General features: G+C 38.7%; 1 protein-coding gene and 1 non-coding gene across 5 annotated transcripts in view; one reads left to right on the forward strand and one right to left on the reverse strand.

The window, feature by feature from the left end:
• Positions 1 to 13,518, reverse strand: part of CDC27 (cell division cycle 27) — a 60,670-nt gene that overhangs the window by 14,195 nt on the left and 32,957 nt on the right. For 2 of the 4 annotated variants that reach the window (XM_075562023.1, XM_075562021.1), the window contains exons 9-15: positions 13,225 to 13,340; positions 8,894 to 8,993; positions 7,301 to 7,508; positions 6,927 to 7,096; positions 4,849 to 5,001; positions 3,018 to 3,226; positions 441 to 558 (exon numbers count right to left, since the gene is read on the reverse strand). In XM_075562023.1, coding sequence (XP_075418138.1) covers positions 441 to 558; positions 3,018 to 3,226; positions 4,849 to 5,001; positions 6,927 to 7,096; positions 7,301 to 7,508; positions 8,894 to 8,993; positions 13,225 to 13,340 — 1,074 coding nt within the window. Of the gene's footprint in view, positions 1 to 440; positions 559 to 3,017; positions 3,227 to 4,848; positions 5,002 to 6,926; positions 7,100 to 7,300; positions 7,509 to 8,893; positions 8,994 to 13,224; positions 13,341 to 13,518 lie in introns of all 4 variants that reach the window. The other 2 variants (XM_075562022.1, XM_075562020.1) reach the window with 1 other exon arrangement.
• Positions 1,065 to 1,171, forward strand: LOC142460405 (U6 spliceosomal RNA). The gene has a single exon (XR_012786616.1). It is a non-coding gene; the product is annotated as a U6 spliceosomal RNA (small nuclear RNA).

Raw genomic sequence — 13,518 nt, forward strand, 5'->3', positions numbered from 1 at the left:
CAGATATTACTGATATTAATGTAATAGGAAATTAGAGACATTAAGTGACTTGCTCGAGGGGTGAGGGCATTCCAGCAATCTTTTCTTATTTCAAGTGAAAAAGTGATGCTTTGGGCCATAAAAGATTTCAGGACACCGTTTCAAAAACAAGCTCTAATTTTCAAAATAGCAATTAAGTCATTAATGAACACATTAAAAAATTAACAAAGCAGCAATGTTCAGAGAAAGACATCCTGTTTGGTAAAATGAGAAGATCAACAAAAGCGAGGGGAACCTAACTGAGATCAACTGACACAACAGCCACCACGACGGACGACTCAGGCTCACCAAGAATCGCTAGAACAGCCGGGGGAGGCAGTAGCTCCTTCTGTTGCACGTAAGCTGCCATCAACCAGAGTTGGCTAGACAAAACCTAACCTCAGTGCTGGAAAATTACTTACCACTCCAATGTGGCAAAGTAAAACTGAACTTTGAGGGTTGATGTCAAGTGCTTTCTGGAAATGCATTTCTGCAAGGCTGAATTTTTCTTGTTTGTAATAAATCATTCCCAAACCATACCTAAAAGTAGGAGAAGTATAATTTTAGGGATATGAAGTTTTGGTTGTTAATATCACAACATTATTAGTCTAATATAACATTAGACTACACATGGAGTTTGGTGTGATGGACGGTGGTTCAAACCCATGAAAGCAAGAGCAGGTTGTCTGCGACAGTAGAGAGAGCAGCCTCCGAAGTCCTACAGAGGCAGAGTTGCCCTCTAAACAGGTTGACTACTGACTCAGTAGTAGGCGGTTTGGTTATTTTGATTAGAAGAGAGGCAAAAAGCGCCTGTCATGGAAAAAAAATCAAATCCTAATCATAATGTTGTTTCTATATTCTTTGCCCAAATATGTATACTTTATATACTCAAGTGCAAGCTGAGTTTTTCAGCACATTTTTAATGCAGTTTTTGTGGTAAAATTAGGTGCCTCGGCTGATACAGACACTTATTTGGCTTCCCTTCCTTTACATTCTGTATCAAATATACCTTTATATATTGATAATCTTAAAAATTATCATTTGTAGTGCTCCCTTCAGCAGCACATAGACTAAAATTGCATTGATACAGAGAAGATTAGCATGGCCCCTGTGCAAGGAAGTCACGCAAATTCGTGAAGCACTCCGTATTTAAAAACAATTTTGTAAAGGCTATGTAATAGTGTATCATATTGATAAATATTTCTCCAAAATTGTTAAGACATCAAATGACTATAATGTGATTAATCTTCATTCAGAACACCTCCCTTGGCCATGATGAGAGGGGGTTGGAAGACTGAACCCCAAAGGCATAAAAAAAGGCATGTGTCTGTTTTATTGGAGAGTGGCTTTGTTTATTAGCATTATAATGGAGCTATAGGTGAAAACCAACACAAGACATAAAAGGCCCCAGGCTACTGCTAGTGCGGTAGGGAAACAAAAGAAAGGCTATTCACTCTGCAGGTGGAATAATACATTCTTGTTCAGTGCCTGGTTAGATACTTCCAGACCAAACCAAGTTCACTGCCTTCAGTCAGTTCCGATTCAAAAGGACCCTGCAGCGCATGCACGTGGCCTTGCTGGTTTCTCGGTCTAACTCTGCACAGGAGCAGAAAGCATCATCTTTCGCCCGCGGTGGGAGGCGCGGGGGCTTGTGAGGTGCACGTTGTGGTCAGCAGCCCAACGTACAGGCCACTCTGCCACCGAGGCTCCTGCTAGAAATGTAGCGCTACTGAAGTACAGGTACACTTCAGGGATACAGTGGGTTTGGTAAATCAATCTCACCAAAAAGTATGTTTGCACAGTTTTATAGCCCAATCGCATCATGAAAAATCTTGAGATATTGTGAGAATGACCAAAATGTGACGCAGGGACACGAAGTGAACACCTGCTGGGAAAGTGGAGCCATGAGACTTGCTCAACTGAGGCCTGTCCCAACATTCAGTCAGTAAAGAACGCAGAGCCTGCAAGTTGTGAGGCAGTGAAGTGCAATAAAATGAAGTATGCCTGTTCCATCATTATTTACATTCCTCCTAATAAAACCCTGTCTGAATTTTCCTATTTTCCTTCAATTGAAGAAATATTTTTATTACACAATTATCAGGCAAGTTATTCATTGAAAAACATACAAAAACCAAAAAATATACAGTAGTTTTCTAATGCTTTTATGGATGTATTGACAAATCAAATGATAAAACCCTGCTACTATACTAAGGATACGTTCAGAGATCATCTCCATAGTCCGCCCTAATAATTAAATCCAAAAAAGAAAAAAGAAACCAGTCTGACATACAGATTCTTACAGAGTTAGGATTTCAGAATTGCACTTCCTGTTCTTTGAATATTAAGTCAATACAAAGACCAATAAAATGCAAACATGGCATTAAGGTGAAAAGAAAAACAATTTGTCTTCTTTGATTATGATATAAGCCAGGCAACAGCCTTTCTATTTGTTTTGCTGTTCACAAGTACAGAAAGCAAAATACAGCCACAATTTAATAAACTGGACTGCTGAGCTTTAACACTGATTACATGTCCAAGAGAACCATCTAGAGAATATTTCCAAATGTTTCATTCTCCATTATCATAGGTTGACTTAGATTTCACCTTCTCCCCACTTTATCAACATTTTCTATCCTAAACACTACTTCATAATTAAAAGAAAAAGTAATAAAGCAAGTGGCAAAACTATTTGTAAAAGTTCAGTAAAGGCTGAATCTGTTGATTATAAGGATCTGGTAAGTTATCATTATTTAAGAGTTGATTAAAGGTATAAATTTCACATGAAAACCATGAGGGTTAGAAGTTATCAACCAGTACCATCCATCACTCCTTAAGTATCAGTAACCAAATTCGTGAAAATAGACATCTAACTAGAAAAACTATATGGATTGTGGTAAGAGCTGTATGAGCCCCAATAAAATGATTAAACAACAACAAAAAAGCTACTGAATATCAGCCGCATCAGTCAGATTTTGCCTTTGCTTTTTATTAGCACTTACCATGCATTATAATGTCTAGGATTGACTCTGATAGCATTTCGAAAACAAGCTAATGCTTTGTCTAGCTCTTCAGTCAACACAAACTCATGGCCTAATAGAGTATAGGCATAGGCATAATTTGGATCCACCTGAATAGCTCTCTGGAAGAATTTAATTGCAATATCATGTTCTCGTTGCAAACTGAAACAGTTCCCTGCAGCACACCAGGCCTTAAAAAAACGAAAGCACAAAATACACAATTAAAATTTAATTTTTTTCTAATTAAGAAAACCAAACCTATGACTGAAAGCAAGCCTGACTCCACTTAGAACAAAAAAGCATAAGGGATTTAATGTATTTAATTTTAACTTATGTTTTGAGAAGTATGTATGTACCACTGAACAAGGTTGATATGCATTAAAATACAAGGCTTCAAAAAGTTCATAAGAAAATAGAAATTTTTTTTCTACTAAACGATTTTTTATTTGATTTCTTCCCATACCATATGTTTGTGCATAAGCTGAGTTTTTCAGCACATTTTTAAATGCAGTTTTTGTGGTAAAATTAGGTGCCTTGTGTGATAGTCGGGTCAGCTTATACTCAAGTATATACGGCAATCTGTCAATTTGCGGGAAGGGGTGGAATCTAGCCTGTCAATCAGGTTGCAGCTTGATGACCTCATTTGGACGCTCCAGAGAGAAACAGCTCACTGGAGGCCAGGCCCACTCTCTCTGCCTTCCTTTTCCTGCTGTTGAAACACTCAAGAGAACTGAGGAGACTCATGAAGACCTGCGCCCGCCTTAAGATGCTTCCACCACCGCTGGATCCACAAGACTTTCTCTCCACTGGCCTGTGATCTTTCTGCATTTGGCATTATTGCATGTGCTGTGTGAGTCTGAAGAGAATTTATGGGCTAGTATTGGACATATGGGCTAATATCAGACTGAATGGACTTGATCTGGACTGGGCTGATATATTTTCTCAATATACAATTACTCTTTGATAAAAAGTTCTCTCTTATTTGTTTCCAGAGACTCATGAGTATCTCTGCACACTGTCAACCTGGACTGACACAGCGCTCCTGCACAATCCTTTAAGGAGCATAGCACATAACTCCATTGTGTCTACAGCTTAAGATGTCATTATCGCAAAGGAACCATACAACTCTTCAATGAACTCTGAACTTAATGATAGTGGTTAAAAAGATGACTGTATTTACTTCTGTCCATTTCACTGAAGTCTAGGTGAAAGTTTACACAGCAAACTCATTTTCCCTTCAGTAATTCATACTTGAACCACGCCGTGCTGTTGAGTGCAACCTCTGCAATGCCAGGGTCCCGTTTCCCTTCATCTAGTTTCTCTTCCCTTGCCGGGCTTCTTTCTCATCTTTGCTCTTGAGCCGAGGGGCCCTGTGGGCCTTGCGCAGCTGTGATTCTAGAGTCGTCTTTACAGGAGGCCCTGCTTTGTAGGCTGGTCTACTATTGGGTTGCGCGGTGCCCCTTAGAAGGGAGACTTAAGTCTGGTCTTTTCAAGGCATTTTAGTTTTGGTCTACGTTTTCTTTAGTTTGGTGGGGACAAGAGCGATTTTAACAATCATATCTTGATTAATTCTGAACAAAATATTTGCATTGTCATTTGTCTATTTGCTAATTCCCACCCTATATTTTAGAACTTTCCCTTTTCTTTGGGCCCCTGCCTAGACGGAGGAGGGGCACAAAAACAAGGTGGATTTTGCACTACATGGTGCAATGGTGTTCACACATGATGGTTCAGTGCTAATGGCTCAGTGCTACATGGCGTCTAAAGCATTCGGCTGATCTCCTTCTGTAAGGCAGTATTCTAGTCAACATACCTCTGGTGAATTTTTATCCATGTCTGTTAAATCTTTAGAAAGAACTGAAAGAGCAACATCTTTTTGAAGATGCCAAAGTGTTGTCGAGTAGATCTCCATGCCTTCAACTCTGTAATTCTCAATCCTTCTAACCTCTGAGAATATTCTTTCGGCCTGAAATAGAAAAGGTGGTAATGAGAAGACAAACTGACAGAAATCCATACATATAAAGCACCGGGCAATGGCTACACAGAACCTAAATGCTTTCTCTATTTGAGTTTTGGGGTGGATATGTAAGTTAATATCACAAAGCCAAGCTGAACAAACTGGTCTGATGTTACTTATAACTTTAAAAAGTCAAGATAAGAACGTGAACTCTGGGGGACACAAAAATGTTCCCACTAAAAAGGACAAATATGAAATCCATACAAAGTTACAATTTAAAAAGGACACACCAATATTTTATTTCATTATGAAAATATGTAGGCCGAAGTGTTAATGGCTCTGCAGAAAAAGGAAAGGTGATAAAGGATGACTTGGTAGCCAGACCTCTCTTCCCACTGACTTTTATTAAAGTGGCTGAACGGAAAACGCTACCAAGAAACATGTGATACCTGGGATTAGCTTGATGACTTGTAAATTTCTCCAAAATCGCTTAAGAGTTATAAAGACCAGTTTTTCAAATAGGCAGACCTAACAACCAGCTAATTAGAAACCTTTGATTTCAAAATTTCTAGCATCGGTTGCTTCCTCTGAAAATGACTGTGCCATAAAAACGTGCCAGTCACGCAGAAAATAAATCCTTGAAATGACACTGCAACTAAGGGGTTTACGTATTTGGGTTAATGCTCTCAAACTGGGGTAAACAACAAAACGCATGCACTTTTAAAGTATCTGTGTAACAACAAACTAGAAATCATTTTTAAAAGGTCTTGTCACTGCAAAGATTAGGCCCCTGGAGGGGGGTGTGTGTGCAAATGATTTGGGCGTAGGTCACTGGGTCAAAGGTTGAAGTGTCGAGCCCACCTCGAAGAAGGTCAGGGAAACCCCTAGCTGTGCCAGGAGTCCACACTGTTTTCATGGCAAATGGTTGCATTTGAGCCATGAGTAAAACCTTCCGACTATAACCTTCTTTTCTCGACTAAGCGAAATTATCTGTGTATCCTTTGCACTTATGTTTTGCCTAGAAGGTTTCCCTCTGTGCCTGTTCACGGCTCGTGAGGAGAGAGAAACCTTTCTCGGTGACGAGCACAGTACTGCACTGTCCTCTAACCTCTCACCAAGCTTTCTTGTGCTTCGTGTCCTCAGACATGTACTGCCTACAGTCTGTTTCTGTTACTAGGGAGGGAGCTCTGTGAAGGCAAGACGTTCTGTCGACATGTCTTCCAGGGTCTAGAAGACAAGCCTAGCACAGAATCAGGATGGACATATATGGTGAACAACTGACAATAAATCTAGTGGGAGGTAACCTTATTAAATTATAAACAATCCATAGTAAAGAAACTTTACTATGATACCATGTTTAGTAGAAGGCATACGTTGTTTTATTTTAGACTTAGAAAGCAGGGGGCAAGGTGCTTTGGTAAGGACAATGGGAAGGTTATTTAAATTGGGAATCAGATGTGTCTGTGGACCTAGGTTACTCTCTGCTGTCATCACAGACGGCTTAACCAAGGAGTGTAGACTCTGCCTTGGGATGCAGACACTATGTCCTCCATAAAGCATACTTTCTTCATGGCATTCTAACGTGAGAACTTAGCATGCGCCAACAAGTCACCCTAGTGAATACTGAGGTATGCTGTAGAAAGAACCTAGACTGTACTATGTCACAGATAGGCATTTTCAGCTCCAATGACGTAGGGTACAGTGTTCCTCTTAAGGATGTAAGTACTTGACTGGCCCCAAATCTACTAAGGAAACTTTACAGAATTTCTTACCCTTTAAAACAAACAACTATTTCTAATTGTAAATTATATGTGCTGGAATAACAAGCAAAACGACATTATGTAATATTACTATTAGACCTAACCTTCTCAAGTATAAATGTTTCAATTAATTATCACTAGGAAGGCACGCACGGGTAACTGTTCTATACTTACTTGCATGTACTCTGAAAGTTCAAAATAGGCCCTTCCGATTTGGCACAGTACCCAGCCCGTATTGTAGTGGTGAGAAGGCAGGTGGCTCAGTATATTTATAGCTTCTTTGCAGTTGTACGAACACAAAGCTAAATAACCTTTCCCCATTTCACGAAGAAGGCTCATCAAACCTTCTAGGAGAAAACAATATAGTAAACAAAGGAGAAAACACAACAAAACAGTCTGGCTTTCTAGAAAGCCTACACCCAAAAAATCATTAGAAAGTCCAACAACTTATGCAGAAAATATTGAAGGCACTGTATTGAACATAAAGAAATCTACTTAAAATACATGAGTCATAAAATACAAAGATGCTTTAAGCAGTCAAAACAGACCTGCTGCTGCTCTCTGTAGAGTAAGAGCCTGGATCTGAGGGGTGATCGTGGGCATTCTCCCTTCTGAAATGATGGAAGAGTCCAATTTTGTAATTTCCAGGCTATCATTGATGTTAGGTTGAGTAAGTCCTCCTTTATTAGTTTTACTTTTTGTCTTTCTATTTGGGATTTTAGGTGGAAATTTCATTTTTAATTTTTTACTATTCTCCTGTAAAAACAGGGGGAAATCCCACACTTATTATACTCAGGTAATTTTAGATTTCTCAAGACCCTTCTTAAGTACTACAAATAACCATGGAATCTTAATCTAAATTTTTCATAATAGAAATTTTATATAAATAAATGTTTTCAAAATAACATAATTCTAAATACAACAACCCTGAAAATAAACATTAAAGAACTAGCTAACAAATATGGTGAGTCAACATTAACCATTACTTGAAGTATATCATGCTTTATTGTTAAAAATATGAAAATAAACAGGTACAATACTACCTAAATATTTCAGGGGCATTAAAATTGATTAGTCAAAATTGTTGATTTATATACGTCGGAACTACAGATAATATGGGTCAATGGACCAAGAAAATTTACAAAAGGGTAAGGATGTTCTCTAATTTTTATCAACTTGGAATAATATTAGATCTACAAAAAAATAATATGGAGACTTCTCATCCCTCTTCCACCCAGAGCCCCTCAATTGGATCCATAGTACACTGTCAAATCTAGGAAACTGGCACTGGGACAACACTATGGACTAAACTACAGACTTTATTCAGATTCCATCCACTTTTACATGTATGCTCTGTTCTTTAGAGAATAGTTCTTTGAACCTAACCCACATGGTGGATTTCTGTAACTAACTACTACAATTCCAATACAGGACTATTTCATCAGCTCAAAGAAATTCCCTTCTGCTTGTCATTTAATAGTCACAGACCCCTGATAAAGCACTCTAATTTTGTCATCTCAGGAACATATTTACTAAAGGACTAAGGCTATCTGTGGTAGTTATATAATTTCATGGCAACTTGAAGATAAGGAAAAGTGTAGTGGTGGTATTCAACCTGTCAATCAGGCCACAGCCGGATGGTCCCTCCTTGTGGGCATGGCCTTCTCATAAAGAGAGTCCTGGGAACTCTCTCTGCCTTCACCTTCCTGCTGGTTGATTCTGGTTGCTGTGATCCCTTGTGATGCAGCCACCACCACCGGATCCACACGACTCTGCACCCACCGGCCTGTGCTCTCCCTGCATTCTGCATCATTGCATGTGGTTGCGTGAGTCTGAGGAGGGACTTAGGGACTAGAATTGGACTTATGGACTTGATCTGGACTGGGCTGTTTGCTTGACTTATAATTGCTTCTTGATATAAAACTCTTTCTTATATATGAAGTGTCTCTGGATTTGCTTCTCTACCCATCCTGGCCTAACACACTATCCAAGTTATCGTTTTAAAAATTCTCAATTTAAGGAAATTTATTTGTTAGTATTAATGGGAAGGAGGTTATTTATTAGACATAGTAGCTATTGATACAGAAATTTTGGAGGGGGAAGCATTAGGTACAAGTGATGTACAGAGATCTTGAAATTACCTTGGTTGTGGAGCTGTCACTAGTAAAAAGCCGTGAGCTTCTTCGAGGCAGTGCGTTTGGGGGAGATGTGATAGTGGGGCTCAATACCTGAGGTGTTGTACTACAAGACAATTATAAAAGAAGACATTCATTTTTCACTCCACGTGTGACCATTAACTTTGTTTCCATTTAGGCAGATTAAAAACATTCATTTATCAAGTTTGCTTTTCTCAAACTGATGTGTTTGGTTGGGTCTTATGTTTTCCTCCTTACGAAATTACAGAATTTTAAAATGATTGCTGGTCTATAAAATGGTAAAAATTATAGCATAGGTCTTTATTCTACCAGAAATTGGTAAGTTGGATTTAGAACAATCTACATAAAAGTTCTAGGTCAATAAATGGTAAACATCTATAGGCCACTTCTCGTTAGCCCTCCATTTGCAACTACAGCACGTGAGGGAAAAGGAAAAGGCAGGTGGTCATGGACGTTCCACATGCTGGGTTGCAGGACAACAAATGCAAACTGCTACAACAACAAAACCCAAGGAGCTATTTCCCGTGCATTCAAACAGCCCCCTAGGGTTATTCCGTTTGGATTGGAGCAAAAGGATTCTGATAATCACTTGGAGATGTTTTTAATACTTTAAGGGCCAAACCCAGGATTTAACAATTTGATTCTCAGAGAGCAAGCAAACCTAAACCAGAAACTATCTAAGTAAGAGTAGCTAAGCCTATGGACTAAATTGTCCACAGTTTATGCAGTTATGGGAAATTCTGCTACTTACCTAAATCTTAGGTACAGAGGTGTTTAAAAATAAGAAATGCTGGCTAGTGAGTAAAGAATCATTTATAAGAGGGCCCCAAAGCAGGAATTTCAACAAGTGAGGTCATTTGGGTAAACCAATTAGTTCTAAAGAGTACAGTATCCTCGATTTGGAAGAACTATATTTAAATTATAAACAGGAATTATATTTTGCTAATGTCCACTACTGTTGGGTCAATTCTGACTCAGGACAAAGGCTATAAATTTTATGGAAGCAGACAGTCCTATCTTCCTCCCTTGGAGTAGTTAGTGAGTTTGAATTGTGGATCTTGCAGTTTGCATCTGAGTGCTCCATCACTCTGGCACCAGGGCCTTCTAATTTCCTAGTAAGAATGATTACTTTCATGACAAGTGGGACAGAGTAATTTCAATGCATGGGGTAACCTGAGAATGTTACTGAGATTAACTAGACAAGGCTGTATGAGATAACACAATCTCGTGGAGTATACGGAAGATGGACAGAAAGAGGGCTCTGGGCTAGGGGAACGGAGCAGACAAACAGTGTTTCTCAGTGTTTTGTTAGTGTCAAAGGCTGACATGATTCAAGGGGTGAACATGCCAAGTCTGAATGGCACCACGGAAAGGAGCAGGGTACCGAGCGATTTGGAAACCATGGTCACCTTCCACGCAACATTACATATTAATCACGATGACCCGCATCTGCTTAGCTAGAACTTTGTCAATGAAAGGTGCATGCGGTGGAAACAGACTGCCTAGTTTTGAAATCAGGCTCCACCACTTAATGAGTAAATGCCAGTTGTCTTAAAACAACTTTTTCATAAAGTTTGTGTGAATAGCATCACTGTTTTTTTCATAAAGTACGTTACTTCGATAGTTTAAAAAAAACATGGAGATATATGAAAATTACTTTTAGAAGAATATTTACAAGGAGAAAATGATGTACCAACTTTCTTGGGCAGTTAAGCTAACAGTACTATACCATCCTAGGCCCCTGATGGCATAGTGGTACGAATTGAAGTGTGATCCACCAGGTCTGCAGTTCAAAACCACCTGCTGCTCCTTGGGAGGAAAATGGGGCTCCTTACTCCTGTACATAGTTCTAGTCTCGGAAACTCACAGGGGCAGTTCCACCCGGTTCTCTAGGGCTGCCATGAGTCGGCATCAACTTGATGGCAATGTTTTTATTTTTTACTATACCACTCTAATAATAATAAACCAACAACAATCTAAATATAGAGATTCTGCTACAGGTGTGATTTTACACTAATAAGGACCAGATATCTTCTTATCTCAAACAAGGGTTGCTATGAGTCAGCATGGACTCACTGACAGCGAGTTGGTTTTCTTTGTTTATTTTAAATAACAAGCTATGTGACAGAATGTTTCCAGATGTAGGACAACAGGTAGCACATGTCTCAAGGGAGTTGTGAGGCTGCAGGGAAGGGAAACACAAATTGAGCTCAGTGGTCTCCTTGTGTTCTTAAGATGCTGAGAATTAGAGCAGGTCCATAAACTAGAATTTGCAAGAAAGAACTCCAGAGACCTGTAAAGGGGTTTCCCTGGAGTGTTTGGCTGAAAACATCAGCGTCCAAGTGTGAGGAAATATCTGAAGTGAGGGCAAGGGAGCACTGCAATCCTTACAAACAATCCTGGGCTGGGAAAAAGTCGCATTTCTAACTGTCAGAGAGGAGAAACTTCCGAATAAATGCATCAAAGGGTTGAGTATGCAAATGGAACAACCAACCTTAGATTAAAGGGTGTTCTTGCCTACCTAAAAGAAGTTAAAAATAAAACCAACAAGCAAACAAGCCTAGAACTTAAAAGGATCTTAACTATATCACAAAACAAAACTTAGAACACTTAAAGTAATTAAAAATAAAAGAAAACCTCAGCAGTCATCAATGTAAAATCGCTAATAATTGGCATTCACAATAATAACAAACCTACTAAGCATACAAAGCTGGAAAAATGATCTATAACAAAGGGAAAAATCAATAAAATAAAACAGACCCACGTATTACACAGTAACCGAATTAGTTGAAAAGAATATTTAAAAACCCATTATAAAATACGATCTATATGTTCAAAAAAGAGGAAGAAAGCTTAGGTATGTTAAGGAGAGACCCAAGTCAAGCTTCTAGACATGAAAAATATTATTTCTGAGATGAAAATAAAAGACAGGACTAACAGATGACTAGACACTATAGACACATCCAAAATAAAACATAGAGAAGAAATAGCCTGGCCATAACATTAAACAGAGTATTTGTAAACTTGGAAGCTAACGGAACTTCAAGTAGTCTAATATACATGTACTCAGACTATAAGAAGAGAAAGGTATACGGACAGAAAGAATATTTGAGGTAATAAGAGCGAAAAATAAACAAATTCAATAAAAATGATAAACTCACAGATCCAAGAAGCTTGAGGAGTCATGAGGAAAACTACATTAGGGCACATCAAAATCCAATTGCTTAAAACTAGTGATAAAGAAAAAAACTCTTAAAACAGCCACAGAAAAAAGGCACATTACATACAAAGGAACAAAGATGAGGTGACATCAGATTTCTTGTCCGAAGTAAAGCTAGCCAAAAGACAGGGAAAGCAATATCCCTGATGAAAAGACATCTGTCAAAGAATTCTATGCCTGATAAAAATATTGTTTCAAAGGCAAAGATGAAATAAAAGACTTTTCTGGATACACAAAAGCCCAAAGAATTCATTATTGGCAAACCTAGACAACAAGAAATATTAAAGAAAGTACTTCATATTGAAGGACAGCGATGTCAGATAAAAATCTGGATCTGAAAAAGGACACCAGAAATAATAAATACAACATAGACTTTTCTCTATTAAAAAAAATTATCTCTAAATGATCAAAAGCTGTTCATAGCATTAGAACATTTAGAAATAAGATCTAGGACAAAAGCCTAAAGGCGGGGAGGTGCCTGGGCATATACTGCTTTAAGGTTTTATAATATACGTGAAGTGGCAAATTAGTTGAAGATCGACTTGGATGGATTAGACATATATACTATAAACCTAAAACCACCTCTAAAGAGACAAAACAGAGTGATTGCTAACAAGGTACTAGAGGAGATAAAATAGAATCACTAATACAAAGGACACATAGTTATTAATTGTTGAGGCTTATTATAGTTGTAAGTCAGTAGCGTTCTATTTTCATATTCTGTAGGACTAGCCTAGAGTGCTGCTGTTCGATGCCATTGCGTCTGATTTCGACTCAAAGCGACCTCATATGACAGAGTAGAACTGACTCAGGCTGTGAAGTGTACAGCGAGCAGTTTTCCAGGCCGTTCTACCGCAGAGCCCGGCATGCACAGCAATGCTCTGCAGGAACCGGCAGGGCCCTTCGCAGGAGAGACCCGGGCAACGGCTGCCACATGTGAGAAGCTGGCACTCTAGATGAGACCGACTAAGCACTCTCAAGCTCATGAAAATATGGAGGCTTTTAAAAAATATAGTCAAGGATTATCATGTCGTTTGCAGCATCAAAACAAGGGAAAACGCTAACGAATGTCAAACAATGACAGCACAATAAATACCTCGTTTGTGGGCCAGAACCCTGTGTTTGTGCGACAAGAACAGGTGTTACCTCTCGACTATTTCCGCTCTGTGAGAAGACAGATTTTGTTCCAGTTTGGCCGATTCTGGCAACAGACTGTAAAACATGTAACGAACATGTTTAAGGCTTGTGAATTATAAGCTGTATTGTAAAGGGCACCACAACTGCCCATTTGCATTCTCCCAATGAAAGACTTTATAAATCATCATCTGAAAACTAATGAACAGTCCACAAATCATTATCTAATTTGAACATTAGTCTGCATCTCTATTGT

The sequence above is a fragment of the Tenrec ecaudatus genome, chromosome 10, assembly GCF_050624435.1.
Source record: "Tenrec ecaudatus isolate mTenEca1 chromosome 10, mTenEca1.hap1, whole genome shotgun sequence".
NCBI lineage: Eukaryota > Metazoa > Chordata > Mammalia > Afrosoricida > Tenrecidae > Tenrec > Tenrec ecaudatus.